General features: G+C 39.2%; 1 protein-coding gene across 1 annotated transcript in view; it reads left to right on the top strand.

Moving 5' to 3' along the window:
- The first annotated feature begins 228 nt into the window (after positions 1–228).
- The window catches only part of LOC100759871 (collagen alpha-2(V) chain), a 136,133-nt gene continuing 122,046 nt past the window's right edge, over positions 229–14,315 (top strand). Inside the window, exon 1 of the mRNA XM_027396819.2 lies at positions 229–607. Coding sequence (XP_027252620.1) covers positions 514–607 — 94 coding nt within the window. The 5' untranslated portion in view covers positions 229–513. The remainder of the gene's footprint in view (positions 608–14,315) is intronic.

The raw sequence follows: 14,315 nt of genomic DNA, 5'->3' as shown, positions 1-14,315 counted from the left end.
TACCTCTGGAAAAGTCAGGGGGTGTGTGTCTGGGGGAAGGGTAGGGAGGGGAGGGTTAGACTTCTTCTATTAGGCTTTCTTTAAAAAAAAAAGAAAGAAAGAAAAGAAAAGAAAAACCACACACACACTCAACAGAAAGAAATAAAAGTTTGTCTCTCTTTGGCTCCATCTGCGCTTAAAGTCTACAAGAAGTAGTGAAAACCCAAGTCGCAGAAGCGCGCGCTCTGATTTGGTTGTTTACCATCAATCAGACGGTTGCTTGGCAGACACTGGATGGTTATGAGCCTGAACAAGCTGAAAGGGGCAGGAAAAGAAGTGGAGGCAGCATTCTTCCTATTTAAAGCTGCATCGCTTGAAAAAAGTTTTCGCAGACTGTGCCGGAGCTGGTGCTGAAACAGGCTGAGGCGGCCTGGGGGCTGGTGCTGAAAAAGAGCCCTCAGCGGAATTCATGGTGCTACAGTGACCTCAGTATCTACTCTTCGTTCCCAGGACCCACATGTCTCAGATTTAGACATGATGGCAAACTGGGTGGTAGCAAGACCTCTCCTCATTCTCACTGTTTTATTAGGGCACTGTGTCTCAATAAAAGCCCAGGAACAAGAGAATGGTGAGTTTGCCTTTTGCTTTGCTTTATGGTGTTTATGGCTTGGTTTGGGACTAGATGGAATGTTAAGCTGCAGGAAGAGTGTGAAGAGGAGACTATTTAAAGTTTGAGAAGGGGGCTGTGGGACTTGGGACTTGTACCTGGGAAACAGCTTGACTCCGGAGCTTCTGTGCTTGTCCTGGCAGAGTGAGCTCTGCCGTCCAGGAAGAGCCAGGGTAGATCAGTTTTGTTTTTTTGTTTTTGTTTTTTTTTCGCCTGAATGTAAGAATAGGACGTTTAAAAGAAAACAAGAGTGCTTAAAACGGAGCCCCGAAGGCACTTTTAATCGGAGTCAGTTGTGTGGGCTGGCGCTTTCCGAGCAGGGAAAGCCGCTGCAGAAGCTGGGCAGGGTGGAGTCGTTCCTGCGCGAACTTCAGCTGCTTCATGAAAGTCTTTGTTTAGAGAAATCTCTGCGGCAACTCTGATAGCTCGGAATTTCCTTTGTCTTTGCTCTTCATTCCTCTTTCCCCACAGCCTCATCTTCCCCGCCCAACGTTTTCATCTGTGATCTTAAAATCGTGTTTGCTTACTGAGAGAGAGTCAAGTTTATTTCTCCATGACAGAGGCTGATAGAAGCCAGATTTCTTAAACTGCGGCATTTTCCCACCCTACTGACTTGGTTATCCGGACAGTGTGGTTCCTGGGCGGGGGTGGGGTGGGGTGGTGGTGGTGGCTGAAGGCAGGAAATCAGCACGCCTTAACTAATTTGGCATGGAGTATTGATAAGGACATTACTCTTAGATCCTTGCTTCCTTTCTTCCCTCTCCCTCCTGCTCTCCCTTCCTCTCTCCCTCCCTCCTCCCCTCTGCTCATCCTTTTTTCTTTTCCTTCCTTTTAAGGCATATCTTGCTTGGGTCATATCGTTAAGCAAAATGGCATGGCTGCTATAGAATATATATATATATATATATATATATATATATATATATATATATATATATTATCAAAGCAAACAACAAGAGCAAGGAAAACTGGCTCCTGATTCATTTAAAAAAAGTTTAATCCTTAATTTTTGAGGGTTGAAATGCCAACTACAGACATGTTCTCATTTGCAATAGGCTGGCATAGATCTGAGTCATCACTAGTACTGCACTGAAGCTTTTAACTTAGCACATGTGTTAATCATGTCTGTTACTGTCTTTCTCATGTATGTAGCAACCCATCTCTATACATTTGCTTCCTTCCTCCCTGTCTTTTTCCTCTAAAAATGTTTAGAAACTAAGTTTAGCAGTTAGCCATGTGATCTAGAAAACTATAAGGAGGGAAAAGAAGATTCTGGAGATGAATTTCAAGTCTGTCATAGTCCCATAGAGGGGGCCCTTTCTAAAATCTTGGAACTTTTAAGTCAGTTTCTATGTTTCAAAGAGTGAGGGAATTTAGAAAGGGTGAAACTTATCATGTTTCTTCATAATGCCATGGAAACTATGTGTTGCTTGTAAATGCAAGGACAGAGGAGTTAGGAAAGAGAACAAACAAAGCATTAAGGGTAGCAGTAAAAATGTCTATTACCAGGGGTCTGCTCACTCCCTTCCCCCACCAGGGGCCAATGTTAAAATGTCTGTGCAGACTTCATTCCCAACTTAAATTTAAATTATGTGCTTAAATTTGCAAAGTATGGTAACACTTGAATATGTGTGTTAGTGAAAGATATAAGATGTTTGAAAGTCTTAGAGGGTAGGCCATATGCTAAAAAACACTTCTAAGTCATTCCATGTATTCTGTAGGTGTTACTGAAAACCGAGGGGTTTACCTTTCTCTACTATTCATTTACATAAATTAAGAATATGAGATTGGTTCAAAAGCAGTTCTGCCTCTGAACCAACCTCTTTTATACCAGTGTTGTCAAATAGCAAAGAAACTCAAACCCCAAACTGCAGATTTTTACGGAGAAAGTAAATTCTTTCATTGACATTGATTGTAATTCAAAATAAATGTGATAAAATTAATTGCAGAAAAGTGTGTGTCTAAGTAAGGATAATATTTGCGACTCAATAATCTAGTGTATTCAAAGCCATTCAAACTTACACTGGACTCACTTTTCATGCATACTTGGATGTGCACTGATGCTGTGTGGACACTTGTTATACTTCATTTCTCCTGTTAGAATCTAGTAATTCCATGTTATTTTTTTTAATTTGGGAAACAGTACATGTGGAATGTTTTTATATTACAGAAAAGCCTAAGGCTTGCATGTCAAGACCATACAATTTTCAAATTGTTATTATAAGTAGCATGGATAGTGGTATTTCCTTTGGGTTCCCTTGAATACGTGTTATAAAAAGCTGGCATTGTATGGACGTATATATATTTAAAAGCTTAACCTGTTCTTTTGTTAGTATAAAGTATAGCTGTTTCTTTTTATTTCTTTCTTTTTTCCCCCCTGTGGACCATGAAACACAAACACAGTCCTAGCCTAATTGGAACACATATGGAAGCTAAGATATAGTAAATAAAGTTTTAGACATTTCTGGCCAAAATAGAACTACCTCTCACTCAACTTTAAAAGATTGATTGGATTTTAAAAGTTTTTTAGAAACTAAAAAGAAAGAGTTTGGGGGTTGGACTAACTTTAGTAGAAAAGTATAATGTAGCCAAGATGATAAAATCAGCTTTTCAGGATCTCCCCCACCCCCAAACACTCCTTCTGGTGTGTATGATGTAGGGGGGCTTTGGAATGTTCCACATTTGTTTTTTGTAAGAGAAAAATACTAGGTCATTTTATTTCCAAATCAAAATGTAACATCTAGGGAAAGATGCACATTTTTATTATTAGCACCAGGCATAGGCCTCCCTAAGACTATTTATTGACTTGAATCATTTTAGTCAACACTGCATGAGTGATGGAGAGAAGGCTCAGAAGGGAGTACATATTGTGAACTTCAGTGATTCCAGAAGCTAAGCATGTAACATAAACAGTGATGCAATAGTTTTGTGTATTAGCAGGGGTGATGGGACTTGTGGAGAACTGAAGACACAAACATTCCCATTTTAAGCATTCCAAATGAACATTTTTCAGAAAGCATTTCATGAGCCACATTTAATATGTCTAAGAGCCAAATGTGGCTCATGGACTATAAATTGTCAATACCCATGCTACAATCCTACACTGAAACTTGATTCCAAGCCAGCTTCAAACGAGCAAGAGAAAAAGTGCACATAGGGTTTTTTTTTTTTAATATTGGAGTCTCTTGCATTTTTTGTGATGTTATATGTGTGATTTATCTTGTAAGAATACAGACAGGAAGCATTAGACGTGTGAGAGTCAGCCATTCTTGGATGATGTCATTTCAAAGGAGGCAGAAAGAAACAGGATGAATATATCACTTAATATATTCACATTCATAAATTGTTTTACACTCACTACTATTGAAATGATTTTATTTTAGAATGCTTTATATGTTAGAATAGAGTTTCAATCAAGAAAAATGTAACAGAAGCCTTTTCCTTATGTTAAAGAAGATCTCAAGTAGAGTAATGAGCTGTTAGATTGAAAAGAGCTGGAGACTCAAAGTTTTTCTCTCTGTTTTCTTTCATCCCTAGTGTATAGTCTTTGACTTTACAGTCCTTGGTGATTGCTAGAGATCCAGTTATTGCATGTAGCTTTCTAGTCATCTGGACAGAGAATGAGAAAGCTGTGACTCTGTATTTCTTAAATGGTATCTTCAAAACATTTCAACTTATTTATGCTTGGCTGGAATTTAGTCATATAGTCACACAAAGATGCAAGAATGGGTAGGGAAATGTTTATTTGTAGGTGGACCATGGTTCTGTGATGCTCTACTATTGAGGAAACTAGAAAGAATTTTGAGTGATACACTTTGATAACTGCTCATTTCTGAGCAGAGTGAAAAGCCAAGAACACAACAGAAATGTGTGTGCATGTGTAATAAATATATAATTATTATCTAGACCACAGAGTGAAGTGTCACTCTGAATACTTATCTCTCTCTTCATGGGAGGTTAGGGAATCCATTAGATTGACCAGATATTCCCCCATGATTTCGTATTGCATAAGGGGTTGCCTGCAGATCTTGGTATTGATATAGCTTTCAGGTCTTGTCCTCTTTAAACATAGGTGGTAAGCTCGGATGTGCTCTGAGAATCAAACCTTTGTAGGTGAGCTTTGCTCACACTGGCGAAGCACTACATTATGTTGTTGACCAGCCTGCTTCTGATACTGGTGCAGAGAATGCAGCTTCTATGTACCAAGTAGAAACCCTGGGACCTTTGGTTTCCTAGTGATTCATTTTACTCATGAGGCTGACTGAAATTTGTTGGTAAACCATTACAAATTTGACATCATTTGAGGAAAAGATAAGCCAAAGCCTAACCTCCACATGGTGTTAGGTAAATAATTCTGCTACACAGAGGACATTCATAATTCCAATATATTTCCAGGTAAAGTTGAGTTCCTCTCACATGCCTCCTATTCCTATTTTTCATACACTCAACATCATTACGTCAAGCCTGGGATTGATTATTGTGACCATCCCAAACATGCATTCAGTGAAAGATGGGAGACTAAAACAGGAAGAGCAGGTTTTGTCTTGAGGAGACTGGAATTGTGCTAACCTGACATGGCAGTATGGAATCATTTTAACCATACAGTTTGCTCCATGCCAAGGATAAATCATGTGTCTGTGGCCTCATTGGGCACTTGTTAGTGTTGGTTTGGGAACATTTTAACCTAATGATTTTTGATTCTGAGATCACAACATTGAGAAGTGTATGTTTACATATGAGAGATATAGTAATGGTAAAAGGAAAAGATTAGAATTGTTAGTAAGTAATGTATGATCTAAATTTGGGTAGGTTGTACAAGGTTATAGAACCCAAATTTATCCTAGAGGTAACTAACATTCTTGTATGTATTATTCTCAATGATTTGTTTTGGAGACCTGGATATGACATGAGCTATTATCAATTTACTGAAATTTTGAGTTCTTTGAACTTTTTTCCATGGGTGTGTATACGTGTGTGTGTGTGTGTGTGTGTGTGTGTGTGTGTGTGTGTGTGTGTGTGTGTGTGTGCTTGGTTGTGGATACACATGTACGTGGAGGCTGTAAATTGACATTAGGTGTCTTTTTTGCTTCTCATTCCTACTTTAAAATTTACTGTTAGTGTGTGCATGTGTGTTTGTTTGTGTGTGTACTTTGTGAGGTCAGTTCTTTCCTTCCATCTTTGTGTGGGTTCTGGGGATCAAGTTAAGGTAGACAGGATGTACCAGAAGAGTCCTTGGCCTTCAATTTTAATTTTTTAAAGAGTATCCATTTAGCCGGGCGTTGGTGGCGCATGCCTTTAATCCCAGCACTCGGGAGGCAGAGGCAGGTGGATCTCTGTGAGTTCGAGACCAGCCTGGTCTACAAGAGCTAGTTCCAGGACAGTCTCCAAAGCCACAGAGAAACCCTGCCTCAAAAAACAAAACAAAACAAAACAAAACGAAGAGTATCCATTTATTTTTATTTTGTGTTTCTGAGTATTTTGCGATCATGTATGCGTATGTGTGTGGTGCCTTCAGAAGCCAGGGTGTCAGATTTGGAAGTGGAGTTATAGGTGGTTTTGAGCTGCCACGGGTGCTAAGAAACAAACTTGGGTCCTCTGAAAGAGTGACAAGAGCTTTCATTTGCTGAGCCAGCTCTCTTGTCCACTCAGTTTTGTTTTTGAGAAAGGATGGTTGGTTCATGGATGGTCTAAAGTGGATGGCATGTGAGTTTCCTGTCTCTGCCTTCCTTTTGCTAGGAAGACAACCTGACTTTTTATGTGGGTACTGCTTATCCTAACTCAGGTTCTCATGTTTCCATGGTAAACACTTTACCAACTGAGCCATCTCCATAGTACATGATCATTTTTATAACTAAAAATTCACTCTAAAATTAGAATAATCTGAAAGACGCAGACAATTTCCTTGCCTTTAGATGCCATAAGACTGAAGAGCTATGTTTTCCATGCCCCATCTACATGGGGAGCAATCCTGACAACAGAAGCTTTGTCTTTAAGGTGCAACTGTATGGGACATTTTTATCTTGTTCTAATCTTTATAAATAAGCTGTGCTTCAAATTAATATGAAGCCATCTTCTACTGAATTTATTCAATAGGGGAAAAATCCAGTGAAGCAATACTTTCCTAACTACACCTTGCCTTCTAGGGAGAAATCACTCATGTCCATAGCATTAATAAATGAACACAAATACATTCATGGAACTTTATTCCTTCAACATTTTGGTGTAATGTACAAACTGAAATGTTTACTTGTTCAAAGCTTAGATCTAGGAAGAAGATAGCATCATAGTTTTCCTTTTTATGGCTTTGTTTTCAATCAGAACTGTGGCTTCAGTTTTTAGATGGGAACTATTGTGCCCTTGGTTACTTCTCAAGGAGAGTCAGCCTTGATCCCTCCACTGTGTATGAGAACTGTATTCTTGGCATTGTTGCAGCTCTGCAACCTTCCAAGTCCTTTGCATCTTCACCAAAAATTGTAGGAAATAAGACAGCCTTGCAAATGGAGTCTGAAGCTTTAACTGAGGCACAAAATATGAATACTTATTCCAGTCGTGACAGGTATAAGCTCCAGCAGTGTAATCTTTTTCCTTTTAAATGCATCTTAGACTCTTTTGAAGTATTCTATGGATTTGTTCTGTAGCTTGCTTGTTTTCCATCTTTCTGAGGAACTAGCATCAATCATGACCTCTTCAACTACTTGCCTATTTGCCCTCGGCACTTTCTTCCTAGCCTCTTGAGCTAGGAAGATGGTTGAGCAAGTTCAACCATCTCCCAGAACTCATGTCTCCTTTCTGAGCACAAGTGCTTCTAAAGAAGAGTAGTTGAGATTTCTGCCTCTGTTTCCCTTCCCTTGAATGCCTCATTTTTCCCACTTGACTCTGACTTTGACCCCTCCCCCACTGCCAGCCCCCCAATGCATGTAAGCTGGTGCAGTAAGGAATCACATACATGCTAAATGGATGGCCTCTCTCTCCTCAGTTTATAAGGTCTTTCTTCTGGATTAACACCATTGACCACTCTAGAATTTCAAAAATGCAGTTCTCTGAAGGTTTTCCCTCCCCTCCCTGACTTTCTTTTCTTGTTCACTCATAGGACTCCTCTTTTTCTCACACTAGCTTTTTTTTTTTTTTCTTCCTTAATGGTTCTGTCAGGATATTGCCTTTTTAGATCATCTAGGAAGCTTCCACATTGTCAAGGGTTTTGCTTGCTGACTAGTGTTAACTCATAACTCTCCCACCAATCCCAATCTTTCACATGAATTCTAGAGTATATGTCTATCCACCTAGAACCATTTTGAGTTTATGTATCTAAATCTGTCTACCTTCCAAGGTTAACTATCTACCCTCCAAGAATGAGCTACTTTCTTACATATTACTTATGTCAGTTAATGGCAACATCATTGTGTCATTCAGTCAATAATTTTCCAACCTGTCACGAATTTTCCCGTTTCATTTACTAAATATTTCTCATATAAAAATAACTCTTATTCACCTTTATTACAAATTTCTCAGTTCAAGCCCTCATAGTCCATCCCTGGGGTTAGTGCAATGCCAGCTAAATTCATATTCTTGTCTCTCTTGTGGCCATTTCCTATCAGCACCTACATGCACCCCGTTTTTTACCAGTGCAATCCCAAACTAAATGCAAGCCCATTTTTACTTTATAGTTCATCCATGGGAACTCAGTTTGAAGAGATAGCAAGGTTCATGCTTGTTAGCTTGCATGCATTCTTAATGTGACTTGTCATTCTTTACCTCACAATAAAATGTCTCTTGTAATTCTCACCCCCAAAGTGCTCATGCTTACCCTTGGACGTGCATGCACCCCCCTCCACACACACACATAAAGATATGCATGTACACACGAATGCACACACATTTTTTCTTTTTCCAAACCTCTACTCTTCAGAGTGCACTGAGTTTTAATTTTCTCTTAGTTGAACCCAGTGTTCCTCCATTATTATCACACAGAAGTTAGCTCACCTTTCCATTCCCTGCATGAGCCATATGTGAAGAATTTCTTCCTTTGTGTCTATTTCACCTTTTCCTATAAGATGCATTTTTTGAAAGATGTTATGTTTCCTCAGAATCATCCAGTTGGGCAATTTATTCTTACTTGACCACTGTACTATGCTTAATATATTCCATTGTTTGTGAATACCCTGTTTCTTTTTTTTTTTTTAACTAAAAAATGTCAGAATTATCCCACTGACTTTCAAGGCTACTGATCTCATTTCCTTTATGTAAACAGCTATAATTATGCTTTATTCTTAATACTGTGTGCCATCCTTTCTCAGGTCATCGCTATGTTTTAGTTGATTTGTCTGTAATGATTAACCTCTTACATTCTCTCTATGTCTTCTGAGTGGTCAAGTGTACTGAGGCTAATTATTTGTCTTTTGAGAAATAGAGACTGTACCATGAATTCACTTTATGTTTTTCCCTTTTAGCCAAAAAATGTCAAAAGGCTCTTTTAAGCCTACTGTGTGCATGTGTTCAGATAAATGGGCTCAGATCTTAAAATTACGTGTTGTTCCCACCTTTAATTATCTGTCATCTCTGTAGTGTCAAAACAAAAGCAAGGAAACAAAAGGCTGCTCAGTGAGCTTGTTCCAGGAGGCTGCATGTCCTCCTGGTTTGCACTCTGCTTCTCTTGGATTGTTTCAGAGGCATAGAAGCCAAGGATGCTCCACCCATATACCTGTGCCACTCTGTGTCCATACCAACTCAGTCTGCTTCAGAGTTGATTTTCTGAAAACATGTGAATCATAAAAGTCTCACCTGAAAATTGGAAGCCAACTTTGTACCCTGCCTTTCTCTGGGTTTACCTTTGCAGTAAGAGGCATTGCTTCATGGCAAAGGGATGTACAAGGTAGCTCCAGTACTACCTAGATATAGCAGTGAGTTGAGCATCTTTCCAAAACTTTGCAGTGAGTTTCTCCGTTATCCAGAGGCTGCTAATGTACTTCACTTCCTCCACTCCAGGATATTATTGTGATTGACTCCAGAAAGTAAACACTGTTGATGGTTAGGCACTGTTCGGATTCTGCAAGACTTTTCTTGCTTCTCTGTTCAACAAATGTAAAGGAAATCACAACAACAACATCAACAACAAGATGATGGGATTAATTCAAGAGGAGAGACTAAGATAAAATTTTACCCAATAATTTATTACAATGAAATTATTTTATTCAGTCTGCAATACCCAATATGGTTGTTCTCTGGCAATCAGCATTAAGTTTTCTTATTATGTAACTCTGAAGATATGGGGTGGTCTCATAGCACTGTACTTTACTTTAGAGAATTAATATTTTTCTTGCTTTCATTACCTGTTACATATTTATTTGCCTCTTCAGTAAAAGAATCTATCAGGTCCATTCATGTTAATTTCAAGGTATTCTTAAAACCTCTCCATTCCCAATTTCCTAGGACTTTATCTGGAATAAGTGACAAGCTCTACAGTTCAATTCTGAGACTCATGTTTCTCATGCAAGTACTAAAAGTTTTAGTTGGAATTTTATGATACAATAGATGGTGGACAGTGAGATTAACTGACTGTCATGAGAAAAGAAAATGCTTTCAGATTTGGCTAGAGAAACAAATCTCTCTGACATTTGCCCAGAAAACCTATATTTTCTTTAAAACTTCAGAATAGAAATGGCTATTTCAAGGCAAACGAAAATACTCTGATATAATAATTTTATTTTGCAAAAATTTGTACTGAAATGAAAACAAAATCAGAAAAAGAAAAGGAAAAAATATCTGAGCAGCGGAAAATTCTACCAAGGAACTTACATTGCAGCCTTATGGTACCTGTCTCAGTTAAGTGTCCACTTACTTACTATTAGAGCAACTGCTATGGGCTTTCCTGATGGCTTGCTCAGCTTGATTCCTCATACAACCCAGGACCACAACACTCACAGGCTAGGCTGTCCCACATCAATCAACAAAATGTACTACACACTTGCCCACAGGTAATCTGATGGGGGCATTTTCTTATTTGGATTCCCTCTTTCTAGATGTCTCTAGGTTTGTTTCCAGTTGACAAAGGCCAACCAGCACAGTGCCATAGTAGGATGTTGTTTTGGATGCTTCTAAAAAATTTCTTGGGTGCTTTGTCTTTTCTTTTTTCTTTCTTAATATGATACTTTGATCTTTGCCAATCTACACATGTGTACATTGCCATTATATCCATCTTCTTCTTTCTTCAATTCAACACCCCATATTACCCTTCCAGCTTCATGCTCTTTTCTTCTTATTTAAAAAAATATACAGCCCACTGAGTCCAATGAGAATTTCGTGTGTGTGTGTGTGTGTGTGTGTGTGTGTGTGTGTGTGTGTGTATGTGTATTTTCACATATGAAACCATCTGCTAGAGTATTCAGTATGGCAGGGACCATACCTTTAAAGAAACAGACCTTTCCTTCCACAGCAGCCATCAGCTGCCATAAGCTCCTCGGATAGTGTGGGGGATTCATAAGCCCCTTCTTCATCCAAGCTAGAATGGTGACTAGCTTGATGGTGACTAGCTTGATCTTTTTTTTTTCTTCTTTCTTGCTTGCTTTTTTTTTTTTTGTGTGAGACAGGGATTTTCTGTGAAAAGTTCTAGCTGTCCTGGAACTTACTCTGTAGACCAGGCTGGCCTCAAACTCACAGAGATCCACTTGACTCTGCCTCCCTGGGATTAAAGGCATGCACCACCACAGCCTGGCTGACTGGCTTGACCTTGAGCAGCAGCCTCAGCTGCTGTGAGTTCATGAGTGCAGCAGTCTGGTCATGTCCAGAGGGCAGTTTTCCCCAGTTCTCTGCAGCCTATGGCTTTTACAATCTCACTACTCAGGAGGATGCTTTCTTCATCACACTCAGAATCTGTTAAGTTTGTTAAAAGGGGAAATGGTTGGAATTATTTCAACTCATAATATAGAATCAGGGCAAATTGCAACAGAATTAATCCAAGATGAACCAACGAAGACATTCCAGGTTCCACTGTGAATATATGTGTTCAGATAAATGGAGGATGACAAAATGGACCTAAGCTAGTACAATGTATGCTATTTCCATACAATTGGCATGTAAAATGTGACTCATACATTTGGTAAATATGTACCTTACATGGACTGCCTCATATTCCTGCCATCTGTTCCTTCCGTGGAATGTGCTAGAACTGTGGTTCTCACCCTTCCTAATGCTGTTGACCTTCAACACAGTTCCTCATGATGTGGTGACCCCCAAGATTATTTTCTTTGCTCCTTGTTAAATAAAAGACCCAGAGACTGATATTGGGGTTCAAGCTTTAAGCTGAAGATCAGAAAGTCACTAGCTCTTACCTCTAACTCAGCTTAGACCAAAGGGACAATCCTCAATCTGCTTCCGACTTCACTGCTCTCAGATTCACTCAGACTGCTATGCTCTCCTCCATGTGGCTAGAGACTAATTCTCAGACTGAATGCCTCTACCTTTTATATCTCTCAAATCCTAAGATTAAAGGTGTGAGCTCCGATGCACTCTCCAGTAGCCTACAGTGGTCTTGGACTCAGAGATTCATCTGCCTTTCCTGAGTCCTGGTATTAAAGGTGTTCTGAGTCCTGGTATTAAAGGTGTGTACCACCACTGGCTGATTTCTATAACTTGAGGCTGAATTTGCTTTCTGAATCATCAGGTAAGCTTTAATAAATAACAAATAATATACTCACAGCTACTTCTAGAGGGTAATTTTGCTACTGTTATGAATTATAATGTAAATATCTGTGTTTTCTGATGGTCTTAGAAGACCCTTGTGAAAGCGTCATTCAAACCCTAAAGGGGTCATGACCCACAGGTTGAGAACCACTGTGCTAGAAGGAAGAGCAGGTCCAATTCTTAATAAGAAAAAAATTAATTTTGATATACATGACATTTTAATTTAGTTTCATTTTTCTTAAAAGGGGAGCATTTTTAAATTTCTCTGAAGAAAAATGTTCAGAGTTTTGATACCATATTTACTTTTGCTTCTCCAAGATCTTATGTTGCAGCTTTGTATGGGTGCCACCTTCTATTTTGTTTATTTTTTTATTTGGGTTTTTTTTGGGGGGGGGAATTTGAGAGAGTCTCTCTACATAGCCCTGGTTGTCCCAGAACTCACTATGGAGAACAGGTTGGCCTTGAACTCACAGAGATCCATCTATCTCTGTCTCCCAAGTGCTGGATTAAGCCATGTGCCACAACACTCAGCTTTGGGTACCATCTTATTAACCTTCTTAAATTTTACTTCAAATTTGAGACTCCCTCCTACCTTGACATCCTTTCAGAATTGCCTGCTATCGTGTTTACTTACATTCTGCTCTACAGGGAACTAACATGCTTTGCGTGCTCTCATGTATAGATCCAGTAATAGTTTTTTCTGTAATGTGAGCTCCTTAAATGGCAATTTGTATTGGAGACATTTCCCCCAATATTCTTTGGCCAATAGCATGTGCTGATAAAGTGTCTCATTGACTCTGGAGCTCATCTCTGGAGCATGAATTTCAGTTTGTCATAGGTACTCTACCCTTGTCAACAGATTACCCATCAGAACATTGCAATCACCTCAATTCTATTATAACAGGAACTGAAAATTTTAAGTTCTTCAGAATGTAGCCCCAAAGTTGCCATACAAGACATGCCTCAGGTGAACTGGTCAATGGAATTGAGATTTACTTCCCAATAAACAAATCCCTGTAATAACTTTGAAACTCGTGCTTCTGAGCTCCTCTTCTTTACCCCTCCGCCTGCACTGCCTTCCTTCTCCTGCTATAGGTGATTAAACATTTTGGTTTGTCTTTTCTTTCTAAGAAATCTCACCAGCAGGATTCAAGTCAACCTTGAGCAAACTCTTCTGGTCCTGTTCAGTCAGCACTGTGTGGGCATCAGGAGTAAGGGTTTAGAGAGCATAAAGCCCATGGGAAGAAGGGACCCCTGAGGGGCTGCAAGCAATTCTGATCAGTTGAGTGAGACAGCTGAAGTAAAAGACAATAAAATTTCAATTTTTCTGTGAGCAAATTGTAGCTTCCTCTGAGAAGGTGGAATCTACTGTAATCATTATCTCTCCCTTATTCAAGTCTCATCAGAAAGCTTGTCTCAAAGCTATCAGCTCTGAGGTCCTGTTTGTAGCATGGCATCTCTTTTTCAGTGGGTTGAAAGTGACTTGGAGCAAGAAGCTGACAAAAATCCCCAGCAATCAGCTGAGTGTTTATACAAAGGCTCCATCTTCTCTCAGACTTGTTTGCCTTCTGGTGTATTTTAAGACTCTGCTTGTAGAGGGGGAAGCATGCAGTTAACGAGATGAGAGCTTCAACTAAACAGGCTGTAACTTTCATGAATGAATTGTTGAAATAATTTTAATGAAAAGCTTCTAACTTAAAACTGGACCGGGACACAGGGATTCTACGTTCTAATTGCAGCTCTGTCATGGGGTCACTTGGTGATTTTGTGGAAGTGACTCAAATTCTCTGGGCCTCAGAAGCTTTCTTCAAACCATGTGTTAGAGTGTTGTTAAGCTCTGAAAGCCTACAACGACAGAGGATTTATGTAAATTTTCTCCACCAAGGTCAGACTAAATAGTAGTTATAATACTACAGAGTATATGATGCACACAGTTGAATCATTGGGACCACAATACATATTTTCTGTGGGTGATATGTTTGTGTCTTTTTAA

Source organism: Cricetulus griseus, chromosome 2, assembly GCF_003668045.3.
Source record: "Cricetulus griseus strain 17A/GY chromosome 2, alternate assembly CriGri-PICRH-1.0, whole genome shotgun sequence".
NCBI lineage: Eukaryota > Metazoa > Chordata > Mammalia > Rodentia > Cricetidae > Cricetulus > Cricetulus griseus.
The sequence above is the reverse complement of the archived record's forward strand: the minus strand, read 5'-3'. Positions and strand labels throughout refer to the sequence as shown.